Source organism: Danio rerio, chromosome 17, assembly GCF_049306965.1.
Source record: "Danio rerio strain Tuebingen ecotype United States chromosome 17, GRCz12tu, whole genome shotgun sequence".
NCBI lineage: Eukaryota > Metazoa > Chordata > Actinopteri > Cypriniformes > Danionidae > Danio > Danio rerio.
The window spans coordinates 21,351,776-21,365,224 of record NC_133192.1 but is presented as its reverse complement, the minus strand read 5'-3'; the positions used below and the strand labels follow the sequence as shown (position 1 = coordinate 21,365,224).

Sequence of the window (13,449 nt, the reverse complement as noted above, 5' to 3'; positions counted from 1 at the left end):
AAAAACAAAACATTTTACATAGATTTTTGATACATAGAGTCTCATGATTCTTGCTCTTTTTTTTTAAAGATATTTTTCTATAACATGTAAATTTGAGCTACTAATATTTGGACTGTTATTGTAAACTATTTTGTTAGATTAGCTCTAGATTTGGCTTCGTTACTGACTAATCTAATGTATATGCACAAATATAATATTGTAAAGCATCCTATTGAAAATATTAATTTAAATGAGAGATTTATGAGGGGTATACTTATATATGCTGAGAACTGTATAAATGCTTTTGACAGTATTACAATTTCAAGAATCAATGTCCATCATTGCTGGAAAAGGATTTCATCTGTAAGTCTGCGAATATTTTCTCATGATCAGAATCTGATTCAGTCTCTGTGTCCATTCTGTCAGAATAGGTTGGTACATCTTCATCCAGTCAGGTTATTATCTTCCTAACTGTTAATAATAATTGGAAAACCATCTAGTAGAGTTGAGTAATGGGTGCACTTGAATATCACGTTGTAAAAGTTTACAATAAAAATCAATACCTTTTATTACTTTTCATTTTACTTTCAATTCATCATGGAATCCCAAATTAAGTGTATTATTATACAACAAATATATATTAAGAGTTTGATCTCTCAAATGATTTATGAAAAGATCATGTGACTCGGTTGTACCATCACTGCAATATCTTAAAAAAACATAGTCTCTTAAGTTTTGATAATATTATTAAATATTTCAATATTTGTTTTGTTTTTAAAATTATTCACAATCTTTCTGCTCCACCTTTAAAAATTTTTTTAATTACAAATCAGACAAAACATCGCGAGTAGTAAGAGTAGTATAGTAAGAGGGGATTGTATTGTCCCTAGACGTAGGACCTCTTTTGGTCAATCCTCTTTCATTTATAAAGCCACAAATCTATGGAATTCAATTTATGTAAAACATATGCTGGATAAGTTGGCGGTTCATTCTGCTGTGGTGACCCCTAATTAATATATATATATATATATATATCAGGTAAATAGTACTTTCAAACTAACAGCACATCTGAAATAAACTAATATACTTATTATACTATTTATACTAATATACTATAGTGACCTGTAATTCCAAAATACAGTGCTCAGCATATATAAAAGTACACCCCTCATAAATATCTCATTTAAATTCATATTTTTAATAGGAAGCTTTGATTTTATATTTCTGCATTTACATTAGATTAGTCAGCACTGAAGCCAAATCTGGAGCTTATCTAACAATATAACTTAGAAATAGCAATACAAAAACTAGTACACCCAAATGCATGTTATAGAATAGAAAGGTTATAGAACTATTAAATATAAATTTACAAAAGAGGAAAAATCAAGAGAAGCAAAAAATAAAACAATTGATTCAAAATTTTGTAGGTTGTAATTTTTTTTGCTTGAATTTATCTTTCAATCTTTCAATTTCTAGATATGTTTGGTGACTAATTATTATATTAATAAATATATCTGTTTAATAAATCTGTTTTGTTTAAATGCACCAAAATACATTGCCTATATTCACTGAGAAATGGATAAAAATATTTATTTTCAAAATAGGGTGTACTCAAACAAGGTCAGAAATGTATTGAAATACTGTCATTAATTGAATTAATTATAATGTGTTGTATTTATATGATTTTATTATTATTATTATTATTATTATTATTATTATTATTATTATTTACTAATTACAGGTGATAAAACTGTCAGGACTGAAATGCTGCGCAGCTGTTAATCTTGCTCTGTTTTTGTCCAGGAGGGGGCAGTCATCCTCTGCTCGTCCCGTATGATGCTCTGAGTGTTAAAGACAAGAGTCGAGTCCGAGACAAAGCTCAGGATGTTCTCAAGTTCTTCCACGTCAATGGCTACTCAGTGAAGAGGTGATGATGCTTTCCTGCTACTGGACACTAAAATGAGGCCGATGCCTTTGAAGTGTCTGTTTCATTTTCACTGACTGGATTTTCACTGCACAGGAACAGAGAGGTGGCAGATGCTGATTCCCCAGCGATCGCCAGCCGCTTCGCTTACGGCCTGATCCAGCAAGCCCTCCGTCTCACTGAACGAGCCCAGGAGAGCGTAATAGAGCTGGGTTAGACTTACACACACACACGCATTCAGAAGCGCACACACGTTTACACGCTCATGCTTACACACGTACACACACAAACACATGCACATAAACTCACACACATACACACACATTTACAAGCGCACACCCACTTTTACAAACTCGAATACATGAAATTCCAACACAAAACCACACACATGCACATGCACACACACACACAACCACACACATTTTCACAAGCGCAAACTCATACACACACACATATTTGCACTCATACAACACATTTACAAGCGCACACTCATTTACACTCATCACACACACTTGCACACATAAATTCTCAACACACACACAACCAATCGCATACATACTGTACATGCTCGCACACATATACTCTCTCGCACGCGTATAACAACACACTCTTACACATACAACCAAACACACACTCACTGACATTCAAAAAAGGCACACACACTCATACACATTCTCAACCTCACACACCAACATACACCAACACAAACATCACACATTCACACTCATACACACACACATTCACAGGCGCACAAACATACATAATTACACACACACTTACACACATAAACTCTAAACACACACACACACACACACACACACGTGCACACAACCACACAAATACACACGCATGCTCACACACAAATACTCTCTCACACACAACCAAACACACACTCATTGACATTCAAAAAAGGCACAAACATATACACACACATTCACAAGCGCACACACATACATAATTACACACACACTTGCATACACATAAACTTTCAACACACACACAACCACTCACACACGTGCACACAACCACACACATACAAACAAACTCACACACATATACTCTCTCACACACATAACAAAACACACACTTACTGACATTCAAAAAAGGCACACACTCATACACACTCTCAACCACACACATAAACACACATACACACCAACACACACACATATTCAAACACATACACACACACATTCACAATCGCACACACAAATACTCTCTCACACACAACCAAACACACACTCATTGATATTCAAAAAAGGCACAAACATATACACACACATTCACAAGCGCACACACATACATAATTACTCACACACTTGCATACACATAAACTTTCAACACACACACAACCACTCACACACATACATACAAACTCACACACATATACTCTCTCACACACATAACAAAACAAACACTTACTGACATTTAAAAAAGGCACACACTCATACACACTCTCAACCACACACACAAACACACATACACACCAACACACACATATATTCACACACATACACACACACATTCACAATCGCACACACATACATAATCACACTTACACACATAAACTCTCAACACACACACACACACACACACACACACGTGCACACAACCACACACATACATACATGCTCACACACTTATACTCTCTCACACACACAATCAAACACACTCACTGACATTCAAAATAGGCACACACACACTCTCATACACACTCTCAAACACTCTCATACATACTCACACACATGCACTCAACACACACACATGCACTCAACACACACACAATCACACACACACACATGCACACAACCACACACATACTCACACACATATACTCTCTCACACACACACATAACAGCGCACACTCACACACACAACCAAACATACACTCACTGACATTCAAAAAAGGCACACACACTCATACACACTCTCAGCCACACACATGAACACACTGTTCTTCCACTCTACTTCGCTCCAATTGCTTGTTTGCACATCTGTCTTTTTATATAACTGCCCAATAAATGCAAGGCCTCACTAAGCCGAAAGAGGTGTTGAAAGGATAGTTTACTCAAATATGTGAAAATTCTGACAACTTGCTCATTCTTTTCCACTCTCATATGACTTTCTTTTCTGAAGTGAAAAACTTTTTTAATGTTATCAAACTGGATGTGGACTTAAGCTGTTAGCATAGGCTAAACTTTGAGAACATGATAAGATCTGAAAGTAATAATCAGGCGAGGGCTTTTTGTTTTTTGGATTGCTTTTTAAAACAGATGGTTGGGTTTAGGGAAGTGTGTGGGCGTGTCAAACTGTTTTCTTGAAAACACTATTGGTTGCGTTTAGGGAAGGAGGAGGGTGGGTCAGTCAGTCAGTCAGTCGACAGCGGCCTCTGGGGTATTTACTCGCGAACAGCGGAAACAAAAACGGCAAAAAAGTAGCTCCTGGAATGTATTTGGGACTCTCCAGAAATGTATATAGGGGTAAGTTTTCCCCCACAGTCCAAAGACATGCAGTACAGGTAAATTGGGTAAACAGATTTGGTCTTAGTGTGTGTGTGTGTGTGTGTGTGTGTGTGTGTGTGTGTGTGTGTGTGTGTGTGTGTGTGTGTGAACTTGAGAGTGTATGGGGTTTTCCCAGTACTGGGTTGTGGCTGGAAGGGCATCCGCTGTATAAAACATATGTGGGAATAGTTGGTGGTTCATTTCGCTGTGGTGACCCCAGATAAATTTTTACTAAGCAAAAGGAAAATTAATGAAAAGTAAAGTAAAAGTAAAAATCTTGTCTTGAGCACTATAAAACTGCAGAAAACTGTTAAAATATGATATTAGGAGCTGCTAAAATAATGTATTTATTTATTTACTGTATGTATTTTTTTCAAGCATGAGGTCTCATAACGTGAAAACCTTACATTAAATGTATGTGGTTTTTATTGTTTTTCTAGATGTTGCTCAAGCCCGAGGGCAGATTAACAAGGCTGAAAGAGTCCCTCACGAACAACAAATTCACTTCTTCATTAAGGTTAGTCATTTACTGCAGCTCAGACATTTGAAACAAAACTTCACACTGAAATCCATGTCACATTCATCCATCACACCATAGCTGTCAAATGAGTCAGGATGATAAACTTACTTAAATGCCTGTTTTGACAAATGACTTCAAACAATCATTACTGAATATGGATTTTTGAATTCTCTTTAGGACACTGCAAATGTAGATTTTGTGTATTGGGAGTGTGTTGTTTGTGTCGAAATTATCTCAAAACCTCAGCGCATTCGCCTATTTTTTTTTTTACTAACCACAGTAAATCAGTGTATTTGCAGTTAATTATGGCTTTCGTTTTGTTTGTCCATATGGTCACTGTTAAACTCATATTGAATAAGGTGTCATGGTTTGTTTTTGCATTATAATCTGAGACAAAACATGGGTTAAAGGGTCTTCATTCACACGTAAAAATCAATACAGGTGATTAGCAGTTCCCTGACAGCACAGCCATCAATCTCATTCACATGCTCTAACATCTTCACAGTAAACCCTAAAAAAAACTCAAAAAAAAAAACTCAAACCAACATTGCTTGAGCAATTTACTCCCTGTCTATCTTTTTTCTGTCTGTATTAAAGCCTTTTTGTCTTTTCATTCTAGGTTTTATTGCCACTGCTAGATCAATACTTCAAAAATCACCACCTTTACTTCATGTCCACTACAATGTCTTCCCTTAGAGATGGCTGTCAGTCCACCAGTAAAGAAAAAGAGATGGTTACTAGGTAATTTTCTGACTGCTATTTGCTTTGAATATATTAATGCTGTATTTGACTGACCTTTTAATGTGATTATTTGAGGCAATTGTTTCTTAAATAATTTAGCATTCACTGTGAGGGAAACAAACATTGGCCTAACCTTTGTGTTAGATTCTAAATTCAATCATTCCTTTGTTTATTCATTACGTTTTCGGCTTAGTCTCTCTATTAATTAAGGGTCGCCAAAGCGGAAAAAACCGCCAACTTATCCAGTATAGGTTTTATGCAGCGAAAGCCCTTCCGGCCGCAACCCATTACTGGGAATCACCCATACACACTTATTCATTGTGTCTTTGCCATGTGCTGTGTAAATACAGACAATCAGATACAAGTCACTATTAAAAGATGATGTAAGCAGGTCAGCATAAAAATCGGATACAGTCACAAAAATCGGAATTGACCATTAAGATCTGCAGTGTAAATGCAGCCTGTATAAACTTTGTTACTGGATAGCTGAACAGTTGACATAGAATGCAATAGCATGTGGAAATAACAGATGTATTAAAAAATTTGATATGATCAAATTTATCAGTGTCAAATCTTTGTTTGACACTGTGATAAATAAAATTTAACTAGAGGTCACTAAAATGATAATAACTAATAACACCCCATTATTTGGATGCTTTCATTTGTGGAATAAAAAATTGTCATGCATGCATGTACTGTATATAGAATGCTGATATACCATCACAATCAACAGCTGGAGTGCCACACTATAGACGGCACTTTATCATTTAACTTTGAGAGTCACTTGGACTACACTACCCATTATCTTTTGCCCCAGTCACTCCATTACAGCTGTTGCACATCATCGTTCACCTCTTCCACATTACATTGACTGTTTTTCTCACTGTTTGCCTGATTGTTGTATCCTGGACTGCATTGTGTTTTGTGATTGTTTGCTGGCTGCCCTGACCTCTCACCTGTCTTACATTGATCGTTGTGGATTACCCTCAGAAACTGTTGTTTGTGTCTGTTTTGTGCATTTTTATTCTTAAATATGCATTTGGATCCTTACCTCCTTTGCACACTCAGTCCTTTACATATGAGGAGTTCAGATGCAAAAACCTTCAAGTGCCATTTAAAATTTTCGTCTAAATAGAGCATTTTTCAATTTCACTTTTATGGCAAAGAATAATTTACTTTTAATGCTTTTAATGTGAAATAACTAATCAAAAAACATGGGAGTCTAAGAAAAATGCCATTTAGAAAAAAAAGGAAATGTAGAAGTTTATGTATTCTTCATATACAATGAAACTAATATGCATATCTGTCATATGGTAAGTGAAAAAAAGATAATTTGCTTGTAAAAAACAGACAATAAAATCAATTGATATGTATGTGTGTGCGCATATTTTGGGATGAAATTTATGAAATTTGTGAGAAGTGAGCGAAGACTATCTTTTGGGATTTCTTGATTTGAAAAAAAAATTGTAACATTAAAAACTATTCTATATATATATAGTCTGTGTAGTCTGTGTCTCCATGTTCTGTGTCTCCATGTTCACCTTTGCTACTCTGTCATTATGTATTTTCAGTTCCATCTATCTTATTTTTTCCCATCCATTTCCCTCATTCCTTCTCTCACTCTTGTCTCTCTCCTGTTTTTTTCCTAGTTTATTCTGTAAACTCGGAAGTCTAGCCAGGCGCAGAATCTCTATCTTTGGTAAGGTTTGGTGTGGATGAATGTAATTTTTCATAGCCCTTCTTCACTTGTTTTTTATTTTGATTTTGTTTTATTAAAAGCAGCTTTTGATTATTTTGCTAGAAACCCTTTTAATTTGGAAGCACTTTGTATTCATCTCATGCTCTCTTAGAATCATTGTCTGCCATTGTTCACTCAACCCAGTCTTGTCGTGTTGAGGTGAATGCTTGCATACCTCATTAGTTTTATTAACCCATCCTCCACCAAAACATAAATCAGGAGCTTGTGCTTTTAACTGTCTGGATTGCATTGAGCTCAATGCCATGTTTCCTCTTAGGAAATGATGCCCTTGCTTTGGTGAACTGCCTACAAATCTTGGCACAGTCCCTGGATGGAAGGTAATGAAAACCACACCATGTGTTTGTTGCACTGATAAACAAGAAATGTTCTGTATTTAAAAAAAAAAGTTTTTACTGTGTGGGACATTTTGTCTGCTAATTATTTGAGAAAATAATTACAAAATGAATATCAATGAAACTGTTAATTAGATTTTTGGATTTTTTCCCCAATTTCTGTTTAACAAACAGAAGATTTTTTCAACACATTTCTAAACATAATAGTTTGTTCTGTACACTATCGAAAAAATATATAGCTTAAAGGGGCTGATAATTTTGTTCTTAAAATTGTTTTAAATTGTTTTAAAATCTGCTTTTATTCTAGCCAAAATAAAACAAATAAGACTTTCACCAGAAGAAAAAATATTATCAGACTGTGAAAATTCCCTTGCTCTGTTAAACATAGTTTGAAAAATATTAAAAAATAAAAAATAAATAAAAATCAATGTAAATCAAAATTCAGGTCATGAGCTGCCTGTACATTTTTAGTTTTTTTTTTGGATTTGTTTCTCAATGTGGGCTTTTTTTTTTACAATGTACTTTTTCAAAACCTAAATAATGTCAGTTAAAACCATTAGAGATCAAACTGTATAGTTTTAATCGTTCAAAGTAAAAGCAAAGTCCCACAATGCATTTCAAAAGTGAAACTAAGTAGAAAAAAACAATGAATCACACAATGTAGGAAACTGTTAATTACAGACATGGTTATAGTTTCTATAGGCTGATTCTGATTCTGAAATTGTGTTTTTATTTGTTTGAGCGAGTGAAATTTCGAAAGTAAATTTTATTTGACTTTTTTGTTTATTCTGTAGAAACTGATTGCGAGGCTGTTCAGTATTCACTTAATTTAGTTTTTTCAATTTAGCTCATTATTAAACTTTTAATCAGCAAAACTTTATTAGATTGATCAAAAATGATGTAAGGACAATCCTGTTCTTACGGTTAAGCGCTTACTGTTCAATAAAAATTCACAAAAATTGATCACAGCTGTATTTAAAATTAAATTTAATTGAAAGAGTTTCTTGAGCTCTAAATCAGTATATTAGGATGTGAATGATGGAATGATGTGTTATGTGGCATTGAAGACTGAAGTAATGACTGCTGATTTTATCTATATGTAAATGTAATAATAGTACATTTTATTTTGTATATTATAAATTTTACATTAAGTGTGTATTATAATATACATTTTATTAAATATAAAACAAATTGTTTATTTTAAATTGTAATAATATTTCATAATATTAGTTTTTACTGTGTTTTAATCGCAGGAATGCAGAAATTAAAAAATAATTCAAATCACCCCAAACGTCAGTAATTTGTCTATGCTTGTTTATCTTTAGGATGCTAATGAAAACCACCAGTGAATCTGTCAGAGGGTCAATAGGGTCATTTTTTGAAGCTGCAGCAGAGGATCTGGAGTTAATGGTGGAAAACGTGACTTTGGACGGCCTGAACCGAGCCCAGAAAAGGGGCGACCCTGAGCTCATAGCATACACCACCACTGCCCTGATTCCGGTACTCAGCGCCATCTTCCAGCACGACTCCCAGAGGCAGAGCGGAGCTGGACTGATCCGTAAGAGAGAGCAGAACAGGGCCAAATGCATAAAAAAATGGCAGCAGCTAATTGGATGAGTAATGAACAGATTAGCCTGATGAATGAACGGATGAAGGGAAAAAAAATGGAGTTTGTGGAAAAATGTAGCAGATCACTTCACTTTCCGCTTCTGTTTTAGCCAATTAGACTGACTCCTGACTTTCTGTCCGCACAGTATGTAGTGTAATATATAGGATCCTGTGTTTGACCTCTCTTACAGTATATTTGATCAAGGACATGTGTGTCCTGCTGTATATTTTAATAGGGAATATGCAGTACTGGCAAAAGCATTGCAAAACGCCTAGACAGGCCTCTTTTATGAACTCTAAAGAGGTGACTACTCCCTCTATGTTTGGTTTGTGGATTCAGTAAAGTTTTGAAATGTATAAAAGTCTAAAGAAACCAACTGTGAAGAAACATGTACTGTTTCCCCACAAGTCCAACAGCATTCAGACTTCACACACTCTGTAACCGAAGAATTTGCTTCTTGAGCATGACCCTATGTTACTCCCATAAACAATAATCTTCACAAGTGTACGAGCAAAAGAAAGCGCTGTTTATGCCACTCGGCGGGACTACAGCAGGCTTTACTGCGATAAGAATATGTTTATAGAACAGCAGCATCATGTGTTGAATCATTCATACTGTACATTTCTGCTCTCTGTGAACTGATAAGCATTTTATTAGAAGGAATTTCACACAGTTTACTCCTCTTTTGCAATTCGACTGTATTATATGAATAAATCTCACACGCAGTCGGGATGAATCGTAGCCTATCAGTAAGGATGCAAGAGCGCTCGGATAAAACGCTTTAATAAAAGATTTGTTTTTTGAATCTATAATGTGTATTTTTCTTTCAGTGGATGAAGTGCAGTCCTGTTGTTACAGAATCCTCAGCAGTCTATACATCCTTGGCACCTGCAGCGGCTCCTTTATCGAGAGGTAACACTCTATCACTTAGAGATTCTTTTTTTCTTTGAAAGGTCTGTCACTGTTTGCTTTCCATCATGTCATTCCAAACCTATATGCTGTTATTCTTGTACTGAAACAGGAAAGGGAACTTTGAATATAGCGCATGTCTTTAAAAGGGGTTTAGAAAGGGTCTTGCACTTTATCACCAGGGTTGGGCGATGTGGAAAAATTTGGCATCGTTGGATGTCTAATGTGAAATATCGCGATGGACAATGGCATCGTCATTTTAGTTGGTAGTGAATTAAATATTTATGAATAATAAATTAATTAATAACACATTAATTATTTGTAGCCCACCGTTTCAACTTCTTGACCCGCATGGTCTTTGTTTTACCCATAACTAAATCATAAATAAAAAAAAGATAAGTTACACAAAAATTACCACCTGTCTATCACTTTTTCTGTTAGGACTCTGGCATGAATAAGCAGACTGATCTGTGTCATTATAATGGCATCGACAAACTGGGTTGGTAAAAAAAGGTGCACAACCAACCGCAACCAACCAACAGTATCTGAGGTTTTCGCTAAAATTACTAAGTACATGCATGAAAGCGAAAGGTTGAAGCAGTGTAATGACGCTGTGACAGTTTACCTGATAGATTTAAAGACCAAAGAGTCGTCAGATAGAGGCAAGACAAATATACACTGTTAGACCTTACCAGGGTTTTTTACAGTAGAACACTGGCAACACTGTTGCCAGCCACTCACTGTAAAAGTTTGGTTACAGTAAGTAACTGGCAACAGTGTTGCCAGTTAATTACTGTAACTGAACCATTACAGTGAGTGGCTGGCAACAGTGTTGCCAGTTATTTACTGTAACTGAACCGATACAGGGAGTAGCTGGCAACAGTGTTGCCAGTTATTTACTGTAACTGAACCGATACAGGGAGTAGCTGGCAACAGTGTTGCCAGTTAATTACTGTAATAGAGCAGCAGTGGTAACTAACTGGAAACTGTGTACAGTTAATTACTGTATTGTAGTGTTACAAATCACAGCATTATACTGCATACACATTAATAGTATGTCATATATAGTTATTGTAGTGTTACTAAAATTAATCCGTATTCTTAGCTGTTATTTAAAAATAGAAGGCATAACATTTTTCAGACAAATTTATTTTATTGTTTTGGCACGAAACAAATAACAGAAAAAGTATAACAAAATTAAGAAATCAGCAGATATAAATATTGTCTTGCATATTACAGGTCTGCACAGTAAGGCTGCAGTCACACTAACATTTGAGCAAGCAAAATTCTGTCATACTGAACTGCGAAGTGGAATAAAACAAAGCGAGTAGTGGAATTAAACAAAATAATTAGAGATTGAAAAAGCAAGCCAGAGAGGTCATGTTTTGATCTTTGATTGGTATCAAGCAATCACATGATGTGATTGCGCATGTCAGCGTTCTCCAAGCTTGAACTTTCAAATGCTGCGAATTATGAAATTTGTCGCATGAGCTATCATTCCAGGTCTGCAGTACTCACATGAGTATGAATGGAAGTCTATAGGGAGAAAAGTGCAGTGTGACCGGGACTTTAAGCTGTAGCTCTAATTAAACACACCTGATCAAACTAATTAAGACTTGTTAGAAATCTACAGGTAATGTTGAAGCAGGGTGGGTACTAAACTCTGCTGCGATGCAGTTCTCCAGGAACTTGGAGTTTGACCCCCATGGTATACAGCAGTGGTGCTCAATCCTGTTCCTGGATATCTACCTTCCTGCAGATTTCAGTTGCTACCCATATCAAACACACCTGCCTGTAATTATCAAGTGGTGTTCAGGTCCTAATTAATTGGTTTAGGTGTGTTTGAAATGAATAGCAACTGAAATCTGCAGGAGGGTAGATCAGCAAATGAACAGCAAAAAACACAACATAATTATTTTAAAGTTTAAAGTTTTAAATAATTAAAAACTGTTTTAGATCTCAATAAAAAGTTTAAAGTAATTATAAAAAATAAAGTTGGCAACACCGAAAAACCAAAGGATCCAATCTTTTATTGTTATAATTATCTCATGACAACAAACTTTATTATTGTTTCTAATATAAATTCATAGGTGGAAACACTGCTCTGAAAAATACTTAGCAACAAACTCACAACCTGGGACTGGACAGTGGAGCTTTTGTGTGTGGATGGCTATGTGTATCATGTTTTTGTGATTCCCTGTGACGATGTGCACAAGTTACCTTACTAAGATGAAGGAATTTAATGTTGGCTTAGTTGCCAGAAAGATACATACAACTGTTAGCATCTGTACATTATGGCAGTATGCAATATCCAATAAATACTTAAACAAAAGTAATGTAAGAAGTTATATGAGGAGAGGCTAACTAGCTAACAATGTAGCTTTCAAGTACACAGTTCAAGATAACAACAATATAACTTAAAATACAGCCTTATTTTAGAAACCCTCAAAAACATTTGAACACATTTTACTTTCTCATTATAGATTCTTATTTAAAGCCTAAAACATATCAGACTCTACATCTGAATTGATGGACAGAGAATAGAGCACACTCAGCAGTAAACAAATCAAACACCTGGCTCCCTTAAAGGGCCGGCATTTTCTGAAAACTCTTTCTAACACCTTTGTGTTTAGAATAAGACAGACAGCCTGTGGGAGTGTATGGTGATGCCTAAATCATTATTTTCTGCCTTTAAAATGCACGTCTCTATAAATAGCAACATAAACCATCAGAGAATTTATTGGAATTAATTCTTTGCACTACACAATTTCATACAAAGTCTACTCCTTTCACAGTAAAATAATGTGTTAATAAATAATAAATGTTTTCTTTTATTACAGCAAAACACTGGCTATTTTGCAGTTATTTACTGCACAATCTACAGAGTAACAGTGCAGTTATACTAATTAAACACACCTGATTAAACTAAATCTAAAGGTAGTGTGTTGAAGCAGGGCTGGAACTAAATTCTGCTGGGCTGCGGCCCTCCAGGAGTTTGACATCCTTGGTACATAGCATATTTTCAAAGGAATTGCCTACATTTATCACAATCATGCACATATCATTGAATAAAAACAATAATATACAAACAATATACAAACGTCATCCAAAGCAAAAAAATAAAAAATAAATAAATAATCTGATCCTCATGTTGTTCCAAACCTGTAGTAATAAT

At 35.2% G+C, this 13,449-nt stretch overlaps 1 protein-coding gene across 1 annotated transcript in view; it reads left to right on the top strand.

The window, feature by feature from the left end:
* The window catches only part of ryr2b (ryanodine receptor 2b (cardiac)), a 119,842-nt gene that overhangs the window by 58,192 nt on the left and 48,201 nt on the right, over window positions 1–13,449 (top strand). Inside the window, exons 57-64 of the mRNA XM_068214574.2 lie at window positions 1,783–1,906; window positions 2,000–2,115; window positions 4,845–4,921; window positions 5,544–5,665; window positions 7,315–7,364; window positions 7,681–7,741; window positions 9,082–9,314; window positions 10,196–10,277. Of these exons, the coding sequence (XP_068070675.2) occupies window positions 1,783–1,906; window positions 2,000–2,115; window positions 4,845–4,921; window positions 5,544–5,665; window positions 7,315–7,364; window positions 7,681–7,741; window positions 9,082–9,314; window positions 10,196–10,277 (865 nt within the window). The remainder of the gene's footprint in view (window positions 1–1,782; window positions 1,907–1,999; window positions 2,116–4,844; window positions 4,922–5,543; window positions 5,666–7,314; window positions 7,365–7,680; window positions 7,742–9,081; window positions 9,315–10,195; window positions 10,278–13,449) is intronic.